Below are 22,345 nucleotides of genomic sequence, written 5' to 3'. Positions count from 1 at the left end.
ATGGATCGAAGTGAACAGGGAGGGAAGTTGGGAGACCAGTTGGGAGCCTGGTGCTGGAAGCTGAGTGAGGAATAACAGTAGCCTAGACTCAGGTGGTGGCCATAGAGACGGAAGGATCTAGATCCATGCTGTCCAATATGGCAGCCACCAGCCATATATGGCTACTGAGCACTTGAAATGCATGAGTGTAAAAATACCTACCAGATTTTGAAGACTTGGTACAAAACAACTCACGAAATATCTCATTAATAATTTGCTTAGCTTCCTTGCATATTGACATAATAATATTTTGGACATTTCACGATACATAAAATAGAATATAAAAAAATTTCACCTGTGTTTTACTTAAAAAATGTGGCTACTCGAGAAATTTAAATTATGTATGTGGCTTGTATCTGTAGCTCACATCATGGTTTTTTTGAACACTGCTGATAGGGACGAAAGTTACTGAATTTAAAAAATACGTTTCTAGCAAATTTACATTGGACGCATTAGAAATTTCTAGCTAGGTATACGTTTTCTTTTTCTGGTCCCCAGAAGGTATTTATTTGATATAACAAAACAATACAGTTAGTGTTTGATTCCAACCACAAAGAGCAAAAGCAACGAAAAATTTGACAATGCACATAAAAAACCCCAAAACGTTTAATATGACAAATATCTATTTCTAAAACAATGCTCCTGAAATTCTTCAGTTATTGAAAACTATATAAAAACAGAAGGGTGGTTAACAGTGACAGATCTAACTCTGAGCGACTTTGCTGACAATGCACGATTTCCCCCCTTGTTTATAATCTGTTCAAGCTGTCTTTATACCAACAGAGTGGGCAGAGCGCTTAGGTTCAATATCAGTTACGCAACATTAGCATGAATTGGGGCAGCTACAGAGAGGGCATTGTTTTCCATCGAGCTGGCCGAGCGACCGCAGAAACAGCTGATCAGTTCTCTGAATTGGGGATTTTATCCCCATAAATGCCACATATTTTTAGAATATATTTAATCACTTCTTTATGTAATATTTACAGATGTCTTGAACTTAAAAGGACATCGGCTTGCGGAATTTTATTGTCTTTACAAAAATAACCTTAAGTCTGGAGTGGGGGCTGCTTACCCCCCTTACTGACAGCATATTGCGGGAGGCCCTTTTGGGCATAACGGGAAGAGCAGTGGCCTTTAAAGACTGAAGAGTTTGGCTGGACGTCAGCATCCATAATGTGTGACCTTGACCATGGTTCCGTCTCTCTGAACCTCACGTATTTACTCTTCCAATGGAGATGGTGCTTGCTGCCACTTCCCTCATCTTTAATCACACCCACCAGATAGGGAGGAAACCGAGTTTCAGGAAGGGTAAGGATTTACTGAAGGTTACGTTGGTAGAAAGCGGTGAAGCCAGGACACCTACCCTGGTCTTTCTGGCACCACAGCTGAAAAAAAAAATGTTCCCCTTTACTATGCCCCTTGCCAACTCCCCTGCCTCCTCTGAAACTCTCGGGAAGGTCGAATCGAATTGGTGAACGGGCTTTGGAGAAATGCCGTAGGATGGGCAAATGTAAGAGATGGTCAACGAAAGAGCTGTAAGCAGTAGGAACATCCTCCGAAGCTACAGACACAAACTCCCGTGTGACGTAGCCGTGTCTGCGTCAGTGAAGCGAATGTCAGTGCTGCTTTCTCAGATTCACGCTCTGAAAGTCACATCACAGAGCGGTAATTGCTTTGCTCCAGATGAAAATTGACAGGGATTCAGAGGAAAATAGTTCAGTGGTCATGCTAAAAACTCAGAGTCAGATGCACTTAGCATCATACCGTAAGTGTAGTTAGTCACAGCGTAAACAAGCCTGGGGCCGGACGTGGCTTCCTGCAAGTAGGCTGGCCCCCCTCGGGGGGCATTCATTCTGCAAGAGGCTGAGACAGGAACCGAGGCAGGATGCAGAAGCTATTCGTGCTCGTTCTCTCCCTTACCCTACTGACTTGCTTCGCAGGTGAGCATTCACTCTGAAAACGGCCTATTTCTCTGCTGACTTGATAAACTGGAATGTCTATTTTATATTTAAAAACATTTTTTCATGTCAAAGAATATGCAATATATGATAATTCAATGCTCACCCCACCAAGAGCAGGCTCCCAGAATTGCTATCATTAGAGATAAATTATTTTTTTAATCTTTAAATGTATTTGAATATTAATTCTCAGAAATGCTGATAAATCTTTAACTATACCATCTTTTATTTTTTTAAAAGATTTTATTTATTTATTTATTTATTTATTTGAGAGAGGGACGAAGAGAGCCAGACAGAAAGCACGAGCAGGGGTTGGGGGGTAGAAGGAGAAGCAGGGAGTCTCAGCAGGGAGCCTGATGCAGGACTCGATCCCAGGACCCTGACATCATGACCTGAGCTGAAGGCAGAAGCTTGACCGACTGAGCCACCTGGGCACCCCAACTATACCATCATTCAGAGTTCATATGAGGCCATCAAGACTTGATAGACTTTTACATGATGATATCATTTGGCATTTATCGTGATTATTAAAACAATATGATTTTATTATCATAATATTTTCTTCGAGGGATCAAGTGTGATCATGAAATCTAACACAACCTTGTTCTCACGGAGAATCTTCCAACAACTTTTAGTTGATTTAGTGTTTTGGGTATTTAAAGAAAAAAAAAATCAAAGCAAACCTAAGGGACAAGAAGCACATTGACCAGAGGACTGAGGACATATGTTTCAAAAAACTTATCCAGGGGCACCTGGCTGGCTTAGTTGGTGGAGCGTGCAACTCTGGGTCTTGGAGTCATGAGGTCGAGCCCCACGTTGGGTACACAGATGATTTAAAAAAGAAAGAAAAAGAAAAACCCCATATTCATTCAACTAGTTCCCACTTTTAAAGAAATGCACCGTTGCTATAGGTAAGTCTGTTCAAGGTGCCGTTGCTCCGGGTTTCCCGTGTTAGAAACAATTCAGAGCTCTTGCCGAAGCCCTCTGGAATGCCGCGTCCTTTGGGACAGGTCCCTGTGAAAGAACTTCTGTGTGTGGCCGAAATTGAACTTGCAAATCCTTGGTCTCGGACTGCGAGCCAGAGCATGCGCTGATGGCAGAGACCCCCTCAGGCCCCTTCCTGACTTTTGCAGGGTCCTCCCCAATTCTGACGGAAAAGCAGGCCAAGCAGCTCCTCAGGTCCCGGCGCCAGGACAGGCCCAGCAAAGCCGGCTTCCCTGACGAGCCCATGCGGGTGAGTGCCGGCCTTGGCGACCTGAAGGGCAGGTGCCGTCCTTTCCAGGCTCCTGCATTCTGAAACCAGGCGGGGGGGGGGGGGGCTGGGGCCAGCGCCGCTCGCCTGCTCTGTGCACGGTATTTACATGCGTACAGTGGGGTTGACGGGCGGGCTCCCAGAATCTGCCGCGGGCCGCGGGCTGCCACCCTGATTGGGGTGCTAGCGAGCTGTGTCTGGTTGCTGGTGCCAGCTGCATCCTCCCCGCTTCACCCCCGGCGTCGAGCACGCGGGACCGGTGTCCTCAGCCGACGACCGTGCTCGGTGGGGCTGGGCAGACTCCCTGCCCTGCTGCCTGCGGGCTTCTCCCCCCGCCTCGCGCCTCTGATTTTGGTCTGCAGCCTCAGACCTGCCCTGTGGGTTTGTGGCGCCCACCTGCCTTGTCTTTCTGAACCAGGACACCGTGCCTGCCGTCATTTTGTGACCTTGGTGGGAGCTCTCAGACCCTGCTGGCCCCGGCCTGGCTTGTCTCCCTATCCTGTGGCAGGAGCACCTACACTCCTGGGATTTTTACCAGGATTCGTTCATTTAAAAGTCTCTTGTTCAGATGCAGTATTAAAAAGAAAAAAAAAAAAGATTCAGTGTTGCACATTACAGGGGAGCGCTGGCCCAGGGTCAGGCTGCGTGGGGGGTGCTCCCCATCTTCCCCCCGCGTAGACTTGGGCGCCTCTCCTCATGTTCCTGTATCTCTGTACTCTCGTCCGTAAAGTAGGGGTAACAACACATATTACTTACATTCCTACAATATTATTATTCTAAATAATAGCATAAAATAACTACTTTGTAATGATAAAATAAAGACTAAGACACTTATAAGACCTACTAAGACACTTATAATAATGCTCAGCAAACAGTAGCTACTCCTTTGAGTATTAAGTACCAGGCAAGGTGCAGACTGTAGGCAGTAGTTGCCCGGAATTCTGCTCAGAGTTGGTAGCAGACAGAGAACTCAGTGAATGGCTGTTACACAGAGTGGCTTAGAAATGAATCAGGGACTTCAGGCTGTCAAGAGTGGACATGGTCTTTCTTTCTTTACTTTTTTTCTTCCTTCCTTCCTTCCTTCCTTCCTTCCTTCCTTCCTTCCTTCCTTCCCTTCTTTCTTGAAGTCGGGTGTGGCTTGGGCTATCTAGGTGCAGGGTGGACGGGGACTGGGAGGGGACAGGTGCAAGATCAGGAAGGGTTGGAGTACTTTGAACTTACCTTGTGTTCAGTGGAACACAATGGGAGTTTTCAAATGGGGGAGTGCAGACCGGAGCTTTAGACAGACAGTCGGAGAAGTGGTTAGAAGAGAAGAGGCCCAGGATTGAAGTCTGGGGACGCCAACGCTCAGAGGTGAGCAGAAGAGGAGGAACTCGAAGGGGCTGAGAAGGAATGTGGGGTGATACTGAGGAAACTGAGAGAGTGTGGGGAGCAGGATGCCTGGCAGGGTCCCTGGGGGTTCTAACTGGCTCCTTAGCTTTTGGCATGATGTCTGGAGGCGCCGTACCAGAGGTTATCCCTCAGGGGCCCTAGGGGGCTGGGGGAAGCTAAGAAGCTGCTCCCCTCCAGGGCCTAGGAGCCAGGCTCTAACCTGCGGTAGAGTTGGCCACCGGGCATCGTCTCTGCCGGCATCTGCCCTTGGCTCCTCTGAGCTCTGGCTGGCAAACGGCAGGCTTCACAGGGGCTGAAGGCACCTTAGGCATGGGGCAACAGGTGAGTTTGGACTGTGGTAGCAGGTGGGAGTCGAACCATTGCACATCAGCTTCCTGCTTCTGGCGCCCCTCCTGTGTCAGCCTCCACGCCATTCTAGACTTCCGTCCCCAAACACTGCTTGGCGTGGTCCTTCCCAGCCCAGAACTTCCGAGAGCCCCTTCTCTGACCATTTCCCTCCTCCTGGCCTCTGGTCACCACTGGCCTTCACCTGTGACCACCTTCGGCTTGCTTCCAACTTTGCGATTTTATGGAATGTCTGGCTTTTTTGGTTTTGTTCTGTTTTTGATCATCCATTATAGGCCGGTCACCAATGACTTCTCTTGACTGCCTTGAACCTACCTTATCTAGTTTCTGTGTGATTCTCTCTTGCTCAGGACTCCCCACTGACCCCACCAACCATTTCCCATCCATCCTGTGTCCAGCCCAGCCCTGTATGTCCCTCACCGAGACACTGACCCAGTGTCCAGAACCGTCTGCCACTCAGCCAGATTTGGAAAAGGGCTCACATGACCTACAGTGGAAATGGGAAATAAAGATACAATAAATTATTTGGTGGCCAGCCCACCTCAGTAGTTCTCATCCAGGGGTGATTTTTCTCCCCCCTCTCCGGGGACATCTGGCAGTGTCTGGAGACATTTTGATTGTCACAACCGTGGGGGTGGGTGGAGGGAGGGTTTGCTATTGGCGTCTGATGGGTTAAGGCCAGGAATGCTGCTAGACATCTTTCAAAGCACAGGGCAGCTCCCAGAACAAAGAATGATCTTGCCTGAAATATCCACAGTGCTAAGGGTGAGAAACCCTGGCTACACAATGCTAAGCAACCTCTTTCTCTTTTATTCTGCGTGTCTTTTGCACGATCATTCACTGCTGTATTCTGTTCAACCCACACTCAGAACCAGCTGATTCAACAAGCAATTTCTGGTATCACGTTTTTCTAGGAATGTGTTTCTTAACCTTGGCTGCGTCCTGGAACCAACTGGGGAAGTTAAAAATCTGAAGCCAGGGTCCCGCTCCCTGGGGGGTGGCCTGGGGCATTGAGTGGGTGTCACAGCTCTCCAGGTGGTAACATCGTGTAGCCGAAACTGAGAACCACTATGCCAGGCCTTCTGGGAGAGACCTGCCGTGTGTCATACCAGCTCCCGTGGTCCAGTCGTGACCATGAAAGCTAAGAGCACGAAACATTTAGGAAAGAGTTAAAGGTTGAACTGAGTGGTGTGGAGAGTAAATGATCCCAGTTTGGATTCAGTTCAGACAGAAAGCGTGAGAAGGTCACGTGTAGAGGCAGATTGCTCCTTGATGACCCAGATGTGCACTTCATTGTACTTTCCATTGGCTGGGCCTTACCAAGGGCCGGGTACCGGGTTCGGAAAATGAACCAGACATTCTTCCTCTGTTCCGGGCGCTCATGTCCACGGTCTGGACACATGAAGAGTCAGTGTTCCACCTGGATTCCGGTTCTCTATGAGGTTGAGGGGAGAGGGTCTCTAGCTCTAACTGGAAGGAGGGAGGCGGTAGGAAGGCTTCCCAGAGGAGGTGGCCACCCGACTGAGGCTTGGATGAGGAGTTTTCAGGCCAAGCAAGGGGTGGAGGCCAGGTGGGGAAGATTCGTCAGCCCACGGTGATTTTCTTCCGCATTCTGCCTCTAACTAGGCATGGACTCTGGACTTTGGGCTTTGGGCTCAGGCTGAGTCCATTTCCTTACTCTGGAGCTCAGTTTTCTCTGTCAAGTGCAGAGAATTTGCAGAGAATCTGGCGAAGAGGTCTGTTCCAGGTCTTGTATTTTAGGGCTCTGGATAGAACTTCGGGGGGCGACCCAGGTTTCCTGGTAGCCAGGCTGCAGCTCGAGGAAAAGCCTTGGGCAGCAGGACACGGCCCCAGGCGAGGAGCCAGGCGGGTTTGCTTAGAGGCCCCTGGAGGGTTTCTCTAGAGCACCAGAGGCTCCTCCCCTCCTAGGGCCCTGCTGCCGCGGGGATCCAACGTCCTGCACTTACATTTGACCTCTTCCCCCACCTGGGGTCTCATTGTTGACTTTTCCTTCTTAAGGATTCGCTGAGGGCAAAATACCAGTCACCTGTCATGTGAAAGAAGCCATTTACTCATTTTAGGCGAGCGGCTGACATCACTCACGATGATCCTGGTCCTATGTCACTGTTGCAGTGAGGGTTGGACACGGTGACCCCACGTCTGTCTGGTCATGAGTCGGCCACAAGGTGGGACCTCTGGCCGCAGGCAGGTCAGGGCGGTGGGTGGAACTGCCACACAGGCTTGCAGCCTACAGCACAGCGACCAGGGGGTTAAGTCCCTTTGATCTGTGGGGAACACACTTCCCTGCTCTTGACCTTTTGCCAAGATCACCTGCTACCCTCCTTGTTTCTCTGTGCAAACCATCTGCTAGGGCAAAGGGCGGAGTGGGCACACTGTCCTGTGTGTTCAGTGCACGCATACCATGCATGTTGTGTGTGAGGGTGTGTGTGTGTGTGTATGTGAGGGTGTGTGTGTGTATGTGAGGGTGTGTTGTGTATGTGAGGGTGTGTGTGTATGTGTGTGTGTTGTATATGTGAGGGTGTGTCTGTGTGAGGATGTGTGTTGTGTATGTGAGGGTGTGTGTGTATGTGAGGGTGTATGTTGTGTGTGTGAGGGTGTGTGTTGTGTATGTAACGGTGTGTGTATGTGAGGGTGTGTGTGTATGTGTGTGTTGTATATGTGAGGGTGTGTCTGTGTGAGGGTGTATGTTGTGTATGTGAGGGTGTGTGTGTATGTGAGGATGTATGTTGTGTGTGTGAGGGTGTGTGTTGTGTATGCGAGGGTGTGTGTTGTGTATGTGAGGGTGTGTGTTATGTATGTAACAGTGTGTGTATGTGAGGGTGTGTGTTGTGTATGTGAGGGTGTATATTGTGTGTGAGGGTGTGTGTTGTGTATGCGAGGGTGTGTGTTATATATGTGAGGGTGTGTGTTGTGTATGTAACAGTGTGTGTATGTGAGGGTGTGTGTTGTGTATGTGAGGGTGTATATTGTGTGTGAGGGTGTGTGTTGTGTATGTGGGGGTGTGTGTGTGTATATGTGAGGGTGTGTGTAGGGTTTGTGTATGACTGTGTGTGTCTGTGTACATGTGAGGGTGTGTGCATGTATGTTTTGGAGAAGACCTTGCAGAATAATTTTTCAGAAGGTCTGGATTCCAATTCTCTCTCCTCCACTTTTGACCTTGACTCGAGTCCCTGGAATATATGAAAGGACAGGCGATAGCAACGGAAGGTCCTGTGGGGCCAGGCTGGAAGGCCGCGGCTGTCACAGCAGAGGTGACTTTCGTTCTGCGCTCAGGGGGAGCCACCAGGGGTTTTGGCGGGGGAGCAGGAGGCTGGGGCCGGTGGACAGGAGCCGGAGGCTGGGACACGCCCCTTCAAAGCCGCGCTCGGCCGCACTACACGTGGGTAACGGGAAATGACGCTTTTGGACACGTTATCGCTCCCCTTTGCCATGGGACCCAGGAGACAGGCGGACGGGACAAACGAACAGAGGGAGTGATCTCTGGGGAACGCGTGCACCCTCGGGAGCTGAGCCTTGGGACTCGCGCTCACCCCGAGTGGAAATCCCTGAGATGCCCGGCTGGGTTATTTTACCTCGCTTCTCCTGTCTGAGGGGCTGTGCAAAAGAAAACCTGTTCAGAGAGAGGAGAGGCCAGTGATGGGGGTGAACGAATGGAGCTTTGGGGAAGTATAAGAATTCCAAATGCAAATGGGTCTGACGATTTGCAGCAGCCCCTCTACATGAGTATTTACTAAGCCATGATCTTGACGTGCGGCTTGAATATTGGCGGACGTTGGCTTCCGCGGACTTACCCGCTTTTTGGAGACAGGTTCAGACCGGCTGTGCCCGCACATCCAAGGGGCTGGATTGTTCTGACCGCGTGAATTCTGCTGATTCACTGCAAGGACTGTTCTTTCCTGACCATGTGGCGGGAAGGACACCGGTTCTTGGACAGGTGTGGCCCTGCGTTGCGGGGAGGGCTGGTTTCCGCCCCAGAGGAGTGTAAGCAAGCATCACGCTGGCATCCTTGACAGAGCAGGTAGAACGCCGGGGGTGGGTGGGGACAGAGACCAAGAGGAGACATGGCTCCGGGGAAGAAAACAGGAGGCATGTTGACCGTAGGGAGACAGCTGGGCAGGAAGGGGTGGGGGAATGGGAAGAGGGGTAGAAGAGAGAGAGAAGCAGGTGAGTTGGGGCCTCAGAAAAAAATTCCTCCCCGAGAAATAGCAAATAGTGGACACTTTTATGGACAGCAGCGCCTGGTGTGAAATTTCAGCTGGTTTGTGCTCTGTGCTGTCATTAGCCTTTGCAGCCCCCAGACCTTAGGAGAAGTCCGCTAACACGGCAATGTTGTGTTAGTGGTTCTTTGTGGGGAGTGGCAGGTAGTGGGCGGTGTGCTGTGTGGTTGACAAAAGAGGACGGTCATCTCTCAAATCTGGAAGCCACAGTGGTGGCGAAACAGGCCACGAGACTGACTCAGGAGAAATGTGGCCCCCAAATGTTTAAGGATTTGGGGGAGTGCGTTCTGGACCTCATAGGAATGCAACGGGCACCCCCAGAAGGCTGGGGTTCGCTGGTGGAGGGGGGACAGCACATCTGGATTAGGTGTCAGCCGAATCACTTTGGGGTCAACATTAGGACCCCAAGGACAGTTCACAAAGACACTGTGTTAGAGGAACTCTGGTGTCACAAAGCCTCAAGATCCTCAGGGAGGAAAAAAAAAAATCTGCCTGGGAGAAACTGATGCGTGGAAAGAAGGACCGGGTTTATGTTTAGAGGGAAGAAAGTGGAAAAAATATTCTTGAGATTTCCCTGAATATTTCCTTAGCCATGATTGTGCCTATGTTGATTTTCAGGGTTTGGGTCTAAACTCTTGCTACTCAAAAGGTGGTCCCCAGCCCTGGCTGGTGGGCTTCTTGGAGCCTCGGGCTCCTCCTCGCACCTCCGCCAGGGCCCAGAGGCCCCAGGCATGCTTCGGTCTGAGAAAACGAAGTTCAGTCCTGCAGAGCTGACTGCGAGGGGGGCTCTTAGCCTCTGTTTCCGGCGCCCCAGGGCTCGGAGCCAGCCCGTGTTTGTTTTGAATGACACAACTGATCTCTCCGCCTTCTGGGTGTCCTTCTGGGCACTCTGCTCATTTGGATTCCAGTCTTCCGGGACGCCTCGCCCCCCACTTCTCTTCCTGCTTGGCAGTTTCTGCTGTTTCGTCTGCTTTGCAGGATCCTTAGTCCTTGAAATGTCAGAGAGTCCCAGGGCCTGCTTTCCCATCTTGTCCAGTCCTGTGAGTGTAAAGATCATGTCTGTGGTGACGGCTGCGCACTCCCTGTCCCGGGAGCTCCGGACTCTTTTACATGACTGTCTGCTCACCTGGCACCATTTCCCAGACAGTCAGACGCAACAGCCCCAAGCTGGGTCTGACACCAGCTCCTGCTCTCACCTTCCACATCGGGGTAAAGGGTGCCATCTCCTCCCAGTTTCGTGCGCCCCAGATCCAGACTCTGACCACTGCTCGCCCTCCACTGCCACCATCGGAGACCCTAGAGGAGACCGCCTCCTCCGTTACCCGCCTCCCTGCCTCCTCTCCGGATCCTTGTGTGTCTGTTCTCAATACGGCCCCCAGAGTCAGATGTTAAAAATGTAAAACAGATTTTGTCCCTCCCTGGCTCAAAACCTTCCAATGACTCCCTGCCTTATGCCCAATAGAATCCATAGTCCTACAGCGGCCTACTGGGCCCTAGAGGCCTGTCAACACCGCCCCCCACCCCCACCTCGGCCTCCCCTCTGCACTCTGGCCTCCTCACTGTGCTCCGAATGCATCAGGCTTACCTATCCCTTCCCTGCTGAAGCAAGGCTGTGTGGTTAGCGGGGTTGGGTTTGTTCTGCAGATTGCTTTTTTTTTTTTTTCCATTCCACCATATGTCTTGTTCTGGCTCGTTTTTAATTGAAGCATAGTCTAAATGTATCATGCTGGGTCTTGAATGTTTGTGTGTCCCCCCCCCCCAATTCATATGTCGACCTCCTAACCCCCAGTGTGATTAGCCTCCAGAGAGCTCCCCAGTCCTCTCTGCCAAGTGAAGCGACAGCCAGAAGTCCGTGACCCGAAAGGGGGCTCTCACCTGGCCACGCTGGGCCCCTAACCGCGGACTTCCAGCCTCCAAACGGTGAGAAAAAATTGCTGTTTTTTTATAAGCGACCCAGTCTGCCGTGTTTTGTTAAAGTGGCCCAAATGGGCTACGACATATTTCAACTTCACTTACTTAGCCCTTCCCAGAATGATGGACATTTTTAGTTATTTCCAGGGTGTGGGGAAGATCTTTGTCCACGCGTGTTTGGCTGAGTTCAATGGTAACAAACGGAATTGCTGAGACAGAGGGTTTCTGCACTTTGAACTGAACGAAATCCGGCCAAATTACCTGATCAACGGCACCAACCCCACCACCTCGAGCAGCATAGAATCCCCGGGTCCCTGCACTCTCACCAGGACTTCCAACACGGAAAGAAACAAAGTTTTAAAAGATAACCTCACCTATGTACTCTCCTTTCCATACGTATGTATGGAGACACGTTGCTAAACGATAGTGACACTATTCTCTCGGTGATGAGATTTGGGGCAAATTTTTTACTTTCCTCTTTATACCCTTTTTGGTATTCCTCAGTGGATTCATTTCCTCTGGCTGCCACAGCAAGTGCCCCCCGTGGGGTGACTTCTGACAGCAGACATTGATTCCTCCTCTCATTGGTCCTCTAGTCTAGATGTAGAGACCAGAAGTTCAAAATAAAATGGTGGCAGGCTTGGTCCTTCTGGGGGGCTCTGAGGGAGAACCTGTTCTGGTTTTCTCTCCCAGCTTCTGATGGTTGCTGTAGTCTTTGGTGTGTTTTGGCGGGTCTCTGTGTCCATCACCACACGGCCTCATGTGCTCTGCATCCCTGCTCCCAAATTGCACTCATTTCATGAGGACACCGGTCGCTGGATTGAGGGCCCACCTTAATCCAATATGACCTCATTTTAGCTTAGTTAAGACCCTATTTCCTAAGAAATAGCTTAGTTAAGACTTTATTTGCAAAGAAATTCACATGTGCACGTTCCGGGTGAACATAAATTTTGGGAGGAATCCATTCAATCCAGTACACTCAGTTTTCTAGTTTTAAGACACGTATGTATACATCTTCCAAAAACAACACAGGAGAGTGGTAAGAGGCGGCCACAGGTGGCTGGGTCTGAAGCCCAGATTGCAGGGGTCTGTATGCATACCTTGGTGCCATTCATTGGCATTAGAAACCAATGAGGAGAAGCAGGTGCCTGCAGTAATGCTGTTTGAATTCGAAGCTCTCCGATAGCACTTGCCTTCTTCTGCTCTTGTCCACCTGGTTAACTCTTATTCATAGAGATTCACTGTAAATGATGTCTTTTTCGGGAGGCCTCCCTGATGCCCCTAGCCTCCCCACCATGAATTAGAGCATTGCTCTGGCATAACACAAGATAGCTCTTCCTTCCTTCCTTCCTTCCTTCCTTCCTTCCTTCCTTCCTTCCTTCCTTCCTTCCTTCCTTCCTCTCTCTCCTCCTTTCCTTTCTTTCTTTCTTTCTTTCTTTCTTTCTTTCTTTCTTTCTTTCTTTCTTAAGATTTTTATTTATTTATTTGACAGAGAGAGAGAGTGCACAAGCAGGGACAGGTGCAGAGGGTGAAGGAGAAGCAGACTCCCTGCTGAGCAGAGAGCCTGATGGGGGGCTCGATTCCTGGACCTTGGGATCACAACTCAAGCCAAAGGCAGACGCTTAACCGACTGAGCCACCCAGGCACCCCAAGATAGCTATTTCTGACTTTTTAAAAAAATGTGTCTCTCCTACCAGACTGTTCTAAACGGCTGGAGCAGATGGACTTTTTGTTGGACTTCTGGGTCCCCAACATCAAGCACAGTATTTGACATTTACTAGACGCTCATTATGTGTATTTCCATTACTTTTTTTTTTTCCCGCTTCTCTGCAGGGGAGAAATTTTGTAGGACATAATTCTACCCTATAACCGGGAGGTTATTTCAAAGAAATCTTTTCTATGGCCTCCCTTAAATTCATTAAATTTCTCCTAATCATCCCAGAATTTAGGGAAGAATTTATCTGCCAATGGCTGGGGTGAGCCATGGAAATTCTTTAGAAAGATGACATCGCAGCTAAAATTATGTCTTTTGTGAATGTGTTTGTAAGTGCTCATGTGCCCTGGGAATATGCTTTCCATTTTGGTCTGTGTTCCTTTAAGGAATGTTCTTGTTGGGCAAATATAAATCATATTAGCTTTATTGTAAGTAGTCTTCCTAAAATATGCTTTCATGTTTAGCCCCTTGACAAATATATGTAGTAACTCTACTACCCTTTTGTTCCCCATGATCTCAAAGGCCAGTTTGGAGTGACCGTGATGTAAATTGCACACATCACCGATCTACCTTCGTTCAGGGCTAAGCCTTCCGGCGTCCCCGTGTAGTTAAGTTCCCAGCCACCTTCCTGCCTAGAGGATTACCTTGCTTGCACTAATGAGCAAAAGAATTAATTCACATGTTGACGGACTTTTAATTTCATGCAAATGTCAGAGGAATGATTTTGCCTTCTTGGAAAAAGTTCCTGCCTTGATAGATTAATTGTCCACTCTATGATTCTCAGCTTAGATCAGGGTCCAGCGGGTATTTAATTTCATTATCACACCAATGCCATCACAAAGGACCACTTCCAATTTCCTCTCTAATTACTGAGAGATTATTTACTTAAATCATTACAGCTGGGATGGGACATGGAATGCAGATATTGGTTTTTGTTCTGTTTTAATTTTTTCCCCCTTAAAAGAAAGGAATCTAAAAAAAAAATTAAAACTTATTTTCCATCTATCCCTTCTTTCTCGATCCAGGAACATTTGAATTTATCATTAATGCTGGGTCATTTCTAACTCAGCCAATGCAATTGTTGAATTTGTGGTTTTCAACAGATTTGCAGTTGGGCTTTTCATCTTTGACTAATGATTGCTTCTAGGCCTTCGTGGCATATCCGTTTTCCTAACATTTTAAATAAATAGGGAAATGTCATGGAAACCAGGGCTCGTTTCTTTTTCTCTCTATGTGTGTGTCTGTTTTGGTTGTTTTTCTTCAACGCTGATTTCAGCTGCTGTTCAGGAGTGTGAAATACATGTTACTCCTTGATGCTTTCACGTACGTCTGGCCTGGGCCATTATAATGAGCAGATTGACACAGAGGTCGAAGAAACTTCCAAGGGGGATTTAGAAGGATTACAGAAGAGGAACAGTCATTTCATCTATTCCTTCACTCGTTTGTACCTTTCTCCAGTGATTTTTATTGAAGTCCTACTCTGTGCCAGGCGCTAATCCATATACGAGGTATACCTTGGTCACTGCCATTGAAAAGCGGGTTTGGAGGTTTGGCTGAGTGGGACAGGGATTAAATGAGTAAAGATGCAAATGAGCATGTAATTATAAGAGGCATGCAAACGCGGGGCGCCTGGGTGGCTCAGTCACTTAAATGTCTGCCTTCGGCTCAGGTCATGATTTCAGGGTCCTGGGATCAGTCCCCGAGGTGGGCTCCCTGCTCAGCAGGAGTCTGCTTCTCCCTCTCCCTCTGCCTGCTGCTCTTACTCTCTCTCACGTCTACGCTCTCTCTCAAATGAATAAATAAAATCTTTTTTAAAAAAAAGAGACATGCACATGCTGTATACCAGTGGCGACATTGGTTAATCCCCCCACTGATCTCATCCGAAAAGTCTGTAAGTATTGGGAAGCTGTCAGGCTCATGGGAATAAATACAAGTTCTCCAAAATTCTAATTTCCCTTCAAAAGCTTGAGGTTTCTTGTTCAGGAGCTGGTACTGGCCGTTGTTTTCCTTGAAGTGACAGGCTCACTTCATTGATTTTTGAAAAGATGCCTGCGACACATAGCTGTGCTGTCCTAGACGCCAACAATCACTCGAGGACTCTTCTTAGGGAAGACCACTGTACCTGGTCATGCAGCGGAGATGCTGCCTGCAGGCTTCCCATCGGCTCACTTTCCTCTGCTTCACGGGGTGTTCTTCAGTGAAATGGGCATTTTCGAAATGTTGTATATTTATTTATGTGTTTGCACTGTGAATGTATGATGGAGAAAGATACAAGGACAGGGGCGCCTGGGTGGCTCAGACAGTGAAGCATCTGCCTTCAGCTCAGGTCATGATCCCAGGTCTGGGGATCGAGCCCCGCATCCGGCTCCCTGCTCAGCGGGGAGCCTGTTTCTTCCTCTCCCTCTGCCGCTTCCCTGCTTGTGCTCTCTCTCTGTGTCAAATGAATAAATAAAATCTTAAAAAAAATACAAGGACAGTGATAGTCGTTGTCACTGCCTTGACTCTGGTTAAGGCACCAGTTTTGTCCACCAAGGCACACAGTGAAAAGGCAAATAATGTCTTAGGATGATTCTGAAATGAATTTTGACCTTGTGGAGCCCCAGGGGGAGCACAGAGCCCACTTTGAGGACCGCTGCTTTTGTCTTTCCTTCCACAAGCATTATTGGCAGCTTCCTCTGGCTCAGTTCTTGGGAGAGAGGCTCCACCCACAAACGCAAGACAGCTCAGATCTTTCTTATCTAATAGTAACCCCAAGGAATTGAGCAGAGCTTAAAGGAGAGACTTCTTGCAAAGGCGAGGCAGGATTCAGGGTCGACCAGCAAGAGATGACAAAGGATCTGGGACAAACAGCCTCTGGGCATGAAGGGGAAAGGCAGGCTCCTGGAACAGGAGAGGACAACCCCTGAGGAGCTGTGGCCCTTAGGAGAGGATGCAGCCTGCTGACCCTTTGGGACTCCTCCGGAAGCCTCCCTCTCCCCTCCCGAAACCCCTGCCGGTGCCTCTACGTCAGACCCATCTGGAAGCCCTAGGTCAAGGGAGTCTGGGCTGCACTTCTAAGCCAGCTTCTCATTGCCCAGGGCCAAGCGAAGGAGGAGAGGAATGGATTTAGCCGGGTAGGTGGAGACTAAAGGTGTGGCACAGAATTCGTATTGTTTCATTTAATCCTGATAACCCAGTGGAATAAGTGCCTGAGCCATCGCTGTCTTGCAGGCAGACACAGGGAAGCCGGAGAGGTGAAGTTCTATTGGCAGGGTCTGGATTTAAAGAGACCCCGACCCGGGCTCGCACCCGGACCTCTACGCCTCTCCACCGTGTACTGTCTGGCACACAGGCGGGCAAGAAGACGGCCATGTGGGCTTCCTTCAGGGAGCTGCTTGCCTGGAACAGTAGAATAAGGAAGGCTGTGTGCTGGAAAGTCTTTGTTCTTTATTTACAAGAACCCACACTGCTTTCTTGTCTCTCCCCCAGTTCTTCTTCTTCTGCCCAAACACTCCCCAGACGGGTCAGGACAGTGTAGGATTCAGCCCAAAACTTACAAACGGGTCCTGCAAGCCGCTGGGGAGTCATCGTCCCACAGTAGGATCCCACAGGAGCCTCTCACCATCCGCTCCCTCCCTGGCTGCCCCAGAGGCTCCCTGCCAGGGACAAGGAGTGCCTTTTGACAAGTCAGATGAAAACAACGACGATAAACAAAACAGATTGAAACTGCGTGGGTCCTGTGGGAAAGGGGAAAAAAATGCAGGGAACTTGGACACTTTAGAATTCATTCGTTTGCACCATCATTAAAAATGTTTTTTTTTCCTTTTAAACTATGTTTAATACAGGATGCAGACTTCCTAGAGGGTTTCAGAGAAACTTAAAAACTTAAAGTTCTAAACCGCATTCCTCTTTTAAAGCTTCACCAAAGCCATAGGAGGGAGTTGGGGATTTAGGATTTTTATGATATTTATACACACCAAAATCATTTAATCTTGTACAGACAGTACTGAATATGATTACTCTCTCCCAAAGTGAGATGCCACGTCTCTGATGATTGGCTTGCTGTCTTGGGTTTATATGGATCTGTTTTATACTTTGCGATGGTTCACATCCCATAATTACCACACCCAGACTTCATTCAGGGCAATGTCAACAGCGTACCTTCAAGTTAAAAATCATTCCCATCTCCACCTACTTTCTTTTAGGGAGACAATACCTGCTGGCTACGGTGACATTATCCAGAGCCGCAGAACAACACCGAGAGCAGAGTGACTTGTCACCTGCTCCCCCTTCCAGGTGGGCGGTGCTGGTGAAGGCCTGAGGGCAGCTGTGACCCCTTTTGGGCAGATTTTGGATAGGTCACTGTCAGGGTGGAGCGGAGATGCTGGGGGCAGGTGTGGCGTGGGGGGGAGTGATGGGGGCACTAATGGAGGGGTGGAGGGGTGAGGAGGCTGTCGTAGCCTGGGTGGGGAGCTCTGAGGACTCGACCTATAGACGGGGCAGTGATGGAGGGGGTGCCTCTGGGACTCTCAGGACCTGACTCTCAGTCCTCCTCCTCGGCCTCATGGCGAGTTTGGGGGTGAGGGAGACGATGACAGTCTATGTTCTGGCTTTGCATTCCCGAGTAGATTGTTTCTGGGGCGGGCGGCCCGCACAGCGAGCTGCTTTCCATCGAGAACACGTCACTCTATAGGGCGGGCTCCGTTGCCTGGAAAAGGAATCCTATAGTATGTTCTTAGCAACTGGCTCCTTCCACGTAGCAGAATGTTTTCAAGGTTTGTCCACGTTGGAGCACGGGTCAGTCCTTTGTTCCTTTCTATGGCCAAATAATATTCTACCGTATGCATCTGCCACATTGTATCTCTCCATCCATCAGTTGATGGATATTCGAGCTGTTTCCATTTTTTGGCTACGACGACTGATGCTGCCCTGAACATCGGTGCCCATGGTCTGTGTGGGCTCGCGGTTGCGTTTCTCCTGGGCATGTACCTCGGAGCACAACCTCCAGGTCACACGGGCACTCTATGTTTAACATTTCAAGGAATGGCTAGCCTGTTTTTTGCCCCCCCCAGTAACATTTTGTTGCTTTTATTTTATTATTTTTTTAAAACATCATACTTATTTATTTGCAGAGAGAGCCAGAGAGCTCAAGCAGGGAGACAGTAGAGGGAGAAGAAGAAGCAGGCTCCCCGCTGAGCAGGGAGCCCGATGTGGGGTCCAATCCCAGGACCCTGGGATCATGACTTGAGCCGAAGGCAGAAGACGCTTAGCCATCCGAGCCACCCAGGCGCCCCACATTTTGTTGGTTTTAAAGTTTCTTTTGATTGATAATAACTGAGCAACTTCAGCTTTCTTATCGTTATCCCTTGCCTTTTAAAAAGGATGATTTTGGGGCACCTGGGTGGCACAGCGGTTAAGCGTCTGCCTTTGGCTCAGGGCATGATCCCGGCGTTATCGGATCGAGCCCCACATGAGGCTCCTCCGCTATGAGCCTGCTTCTTCCTCTCCCACTCCCCCTGCTTGTGTTCCCTCTCTCGCTGGCTGTCTCTATCTCTGTCAAATAAATAAATAAAATCTTTAAAAATAAATAAATAAAAAAAATAAAAAGGATGATTTTTATCAGAAATGCATGCAGCCATAAATAATATTGTATTTAGCGATTCATGTGTTGAGACGACACAGGGAGCTGGAACTCATTCGTCTTCACCGCGGTGTAATAGTCCACGGTGTGACCCGACCGCAGTCTACGTATCCATCCTGCTTTACGCACCCATACCTCCACGGCTCTTTGGCCCAGTGCTAGTGTTTTGTTACTACAAGGGTTTGGCGGCTGTGAGCATTCTCACACAGCACCTATATACGTTTCTCTGGCTCTCAAAGTGACCTGCCACATCGCCCGGGCTGGGACTGCGTCAGAAACTCTGGGGGTGGGGCCCAGCCATCTGTGGTTTGACAAACCCTCCAGGTGATTCTGAGGCCTGATGACATTTGAGGGCTACTGCTTAGGGTATAATTGGGGAGTGGGATTTCCGGATTGCAGATAACCGATTGTTTTTCAAAGTGGTGGTTCCGCGATACCCGCCATGAACTGTGTGTGTGGGTTCCCACAGGTACACACCCTCTCGGCACTTAGGGTTGTTCATTTTGCCCCTTGCCCGGGTCTGTCTGACTGCGAGTCCCTGCCCAGAGGCGCGGGCATGGCGGGCTCCCCTCTGGTCCTACCTCCCAGCCTCGCTCGGCCTGGCTGCGCCCTGTCTCGGAAGCACAGCCTTGTCATGCCCGATGGCAGCTCAGCTGTCCCTGTGGATAAAGCCTGTCTGCTGTGTGGGTTTGCTGGGACAGGAATACATGCACCATCTGCTTCGCCTGGAGCACCGCGCCAAGGAGCAGTTCCTGGAGCACTGGCTGAACCCTCACTGCAAGCCCCACTGTGACAGGAACGTGGTCCATCCCGTGTGAGGGGCTCCGGACCAGCCTTCGGTATGTTCCTCTCCCACCCAGGCCTTCTGGTTAGGGAGCTGGCGGAGGACAGCCCGTGCATGCGCTCGGAGGCCTTCAAGGCCGTGGCTTAGGGGAGCCAGCTAACCGGCGGGCTGAGGGCTAGGGGGTGGCAAGAGCCATGCAGGGGGGAGAGGCGGCAGCCAGGTCGAGGGGGTGCTGGGGACACACAGGGAGCCTGACCCCTACTGACGCACCAAGAGGTCCCAAAGAGGGGAGGGATGTGACCCTATTTGCTGTCCAGAAAATGTTCACTCTGGAGTACAAAGCTGGAGTAGTGTGGCTTGTGGGGATTCGGGTTTTTACGGGTGGGGTCGGTAACCGCGGCCTTGACCAGTGACATCCATCATCACCATCACCACTGTCACCAGGATCCGCAACTTCGTGCCTGCCTTCCCCTAGTCTTCCGACCCGGGCATGTGCCGGGCCCCTCTAGCTCTGGCTTTGCTCTTTCAGGCCACCGGAGCCGGGCTGTCGCGCTCCCAGGCTCCGCGCACCCTGCCCGCCCCACGCCAGGCGGCTGGCTTCTTCCCTCCCTGGCTCCTCCTTTCCAGATGCTATTAGATAAAGTAGCAAATCCCTTCAGAGGGCAAGCCTAGCGGATGTCGGTCCTCCTCCGTCATTTTTAGGAACTAAGCAGGACAGGCTATAATTGGGTCGTTTATCATCCGTGGTCAGGAGAAACCTTACATCTTCTGCTGTTGGTTTCGTGCTGCTGTGAGTCAACAGAGGGACACTCTGTCCAGGGTGGACTCTAGAATTTCCAGAGTGCTCACTCTCACACAAATTCGCCTATTTGACCCTCTTCCCACCCGGTGCCGGTTGAGGGCACGTTTAACACCCCCCGCCCCCCCCCCCCCACCGTGATGGAGGAGCTAACTGGGCGTGGTTAAGCCACTAAGTCCCGCCAGGCAGTGGTCGGGACGTCCGTCAGTCTTCTGCCCACACCAAAGCCTGCAGGCCGGCGCTGCCCGGTCCTGTGTGTGTGTGTGTGGGGGGGGGGGGGGAGTGGCGTCCCTCTGAGGGGCGTTAGCAAACCGAGAGGAGCATCTGCTGGCAGTGGGACAGTAATCCCGCTTTTGAAGGCCGGGGGTTGGACTGACATCCTCCATAAAGGGAGACACTTGGTGCCCCTGTGTGGGCCTGGCGAGAGGGTGGTTTCTGAGTTGAGGGAGCCCCATGCAGGTGGCACCCTCCAGGGGCTGCGGGGGGGGGAGAGGCCTCTGCCTCTCGGTGGATGGGCCCTGCTGGTGAGCCCGGGGTGGGGACCGCTGGCTCCTGCAAAACCCAGATCCCACCGAGGCCTCCCAGCAGCAGTTCGCACTCACACGGAAAGGAGGACGCAGCCGCCGGAGGGGTGCACACCAACTTGGAATGTGGATTCAGAGAGCGATCAGATGGTGAAAACCCATCACGGGCAAAAATGCCCAACTTCTCTCTGTTTCCTCATCAGCAGAAGGAGGCTAGTAAGGGCTCCTCCCTCACACGGTCGGTTGGGAGCATTAAAACAGTCAGTGGCTGGAGCACAGGGCTGCCTCGTGCATCCGGGGAAGTGCTGGGAGCTGACCGCTTGGCGGCTCTCCCCTCCCACTCCTCCTCCTTCCCCTCCTCCCCTCCCCTTTTTATCAACAGGATCATCCCATGATCATTCTTTTCTTGTTCTTTTCCAGCAAGCCCTTGGAGAAGCAATGACCTGGCTACTGTCAAAACGGGATGAGGCTCCCTCTTGCATTTGTTTTTCAGCTGTGCGAATGGATGGGTTCAGGCGTGCTGAGCTGCGGGCCTGGCGAAGGCTGCCTTGGGGATTGACGGCAAACATATACATATATACTGCTTCGTTTTACTAACCTGCGTCCCTCGTTAACGCCGCTAGCTTAAAGTATAACCCTCTTCCCCGCGTGGCCTTCCTCCAGGTTTGATGGGGGAGGGGAAGCTCAGCTGGGAAGGGTGTGCGGGCACCTCGGGCTCAGCCTACAGGCAGGCTGGACCCCCAGGACTCTGGGAAGTCTTGCAAGGCCTGCACTGGGGGCTGCGGAGCTGTCTGGTCATCCATTTCCCCCTCTCCTTGTCTGCTCTAATAAACGTTGTGTTCAATCTGCTTTCTGTGGTGTCTCCTTTCTTTTCCCTCCAAGAAGAAAAGCTGAGATTTCCTTTCCCGTTTATCTTTGTGACTCGATCCAGCATCAGAAAGCGTAGGGTTCTTTGACTAAAGAGATGGGTGACAAACACCCAGCAAGTTTTCACAAGGCCATCTTTTTCGGCAAAGAGATGACTTGCCCAAGGCCTGCTCTGGAAATAGAGCCCTCACTGAACACCAGGGGCACACCCTGGTCTTCTAGCCAAGGGTACATTTTTTTTTTTTTTTTGTGGAAAGTGGGTTGTCGCTTCTCTATCCCTCACGTGCCCACGACTCCCTGGATCAGAGATTGCGTTGTCGAAGACTGACAGGAGCAGAATTTGGGAGGGCAAGGGAAAGTGGCTGAATGGTCCTAGGGAGAATCGGGCACCCTCAAAAAGAGATTGGGAGCGATGCCCATGTGCCTGGGCTACGGGTGGGGAAGTGTTGTTCTCTGTCCCAAGGGATCCTGGGCGGGCTTGTCTAGGGAGCCATCACAGAGCGTCTCAGGGCCAAACCCTGCACTAGGATTTTTACACGCTACGCTTTTCACTGAATCATCACACCTACTTTATGGGGTAGATGTGGTTATTATTCCCACTTTATAAGTTCACAGAATTTTGATCGTGTATTTGTTTTCGGTCTTGGCTGTAACAAATTACCAGAAACTTCATGGCTTAAAACAACGTGAATTTATTGCCTTAAATTCGGAGGTCAGAATATCACTCTGCAGGGCAGCGTTGCTCTCTCGAGGATCTAAGGGTGAATCCGGTTCCTCACCTTCTCCAGCTTCTCGAGGCTGCCTGCATGTCTCATCCCCCTCCTCCACCATCAAAGCCAGCAGTGACAAGTTTCATCTTTCTCACACTATCTCATTCTGTCTCTCCTGTGTCTCTTCCTTAA

General features: G+C 50.4%; 1 protein-coding gene across 1 annotated transcript; it reads left to right on the top strand.

The window, feature by feature from the left end:
• The first annotated feature begins 1,924 nt into the window (after positions 1-1,924).
• CUNH17orf67 (chromosome unknown C17orf67 homolog) lies at positions 1,925-21,131 on the top strand. Its single transcript, XM_026517402.4, has 4 exons — positions 1,925-1,979; positions 3,131-3,231; positions 19,171-19,308; positions 20,997-21,131. The coding sequence occupies exons 1-3, from the start codon at positions 1,925-1,927 to the stop codon at positions 19,285-19,287; spliced, it is 273 nt and encodes a 90-aa protein (XP_026373187.2). The 3' UTR covers positions 19,288-19,308; positions 20,997-21,131.
• Positions 21,132-22,345: the final 1,214 nt, after the last annotated feature.

The sequence above is a fragment of the Ursus arctos genome, unplaced genomic scaffold (genome assembly GCF_023065955.2).
Source record: "Ursus arctos isolate Adak ecotype North America unplaced genomic scaffold, UrsArc2.0 scaffold_24, whole genome shotgun sequence".
NCBI classification, from domain to species: Eukaryota; Metazoa; Chordata; class Mammalia; order Carnivora; family Ursidae; genus Ursus; species Ursus arctos.
The sequence above is the reverse complement of the archived record's forward strand: the minus strand, read 5'-3'. Positions and strand labels throughout refer to the sequence as shown.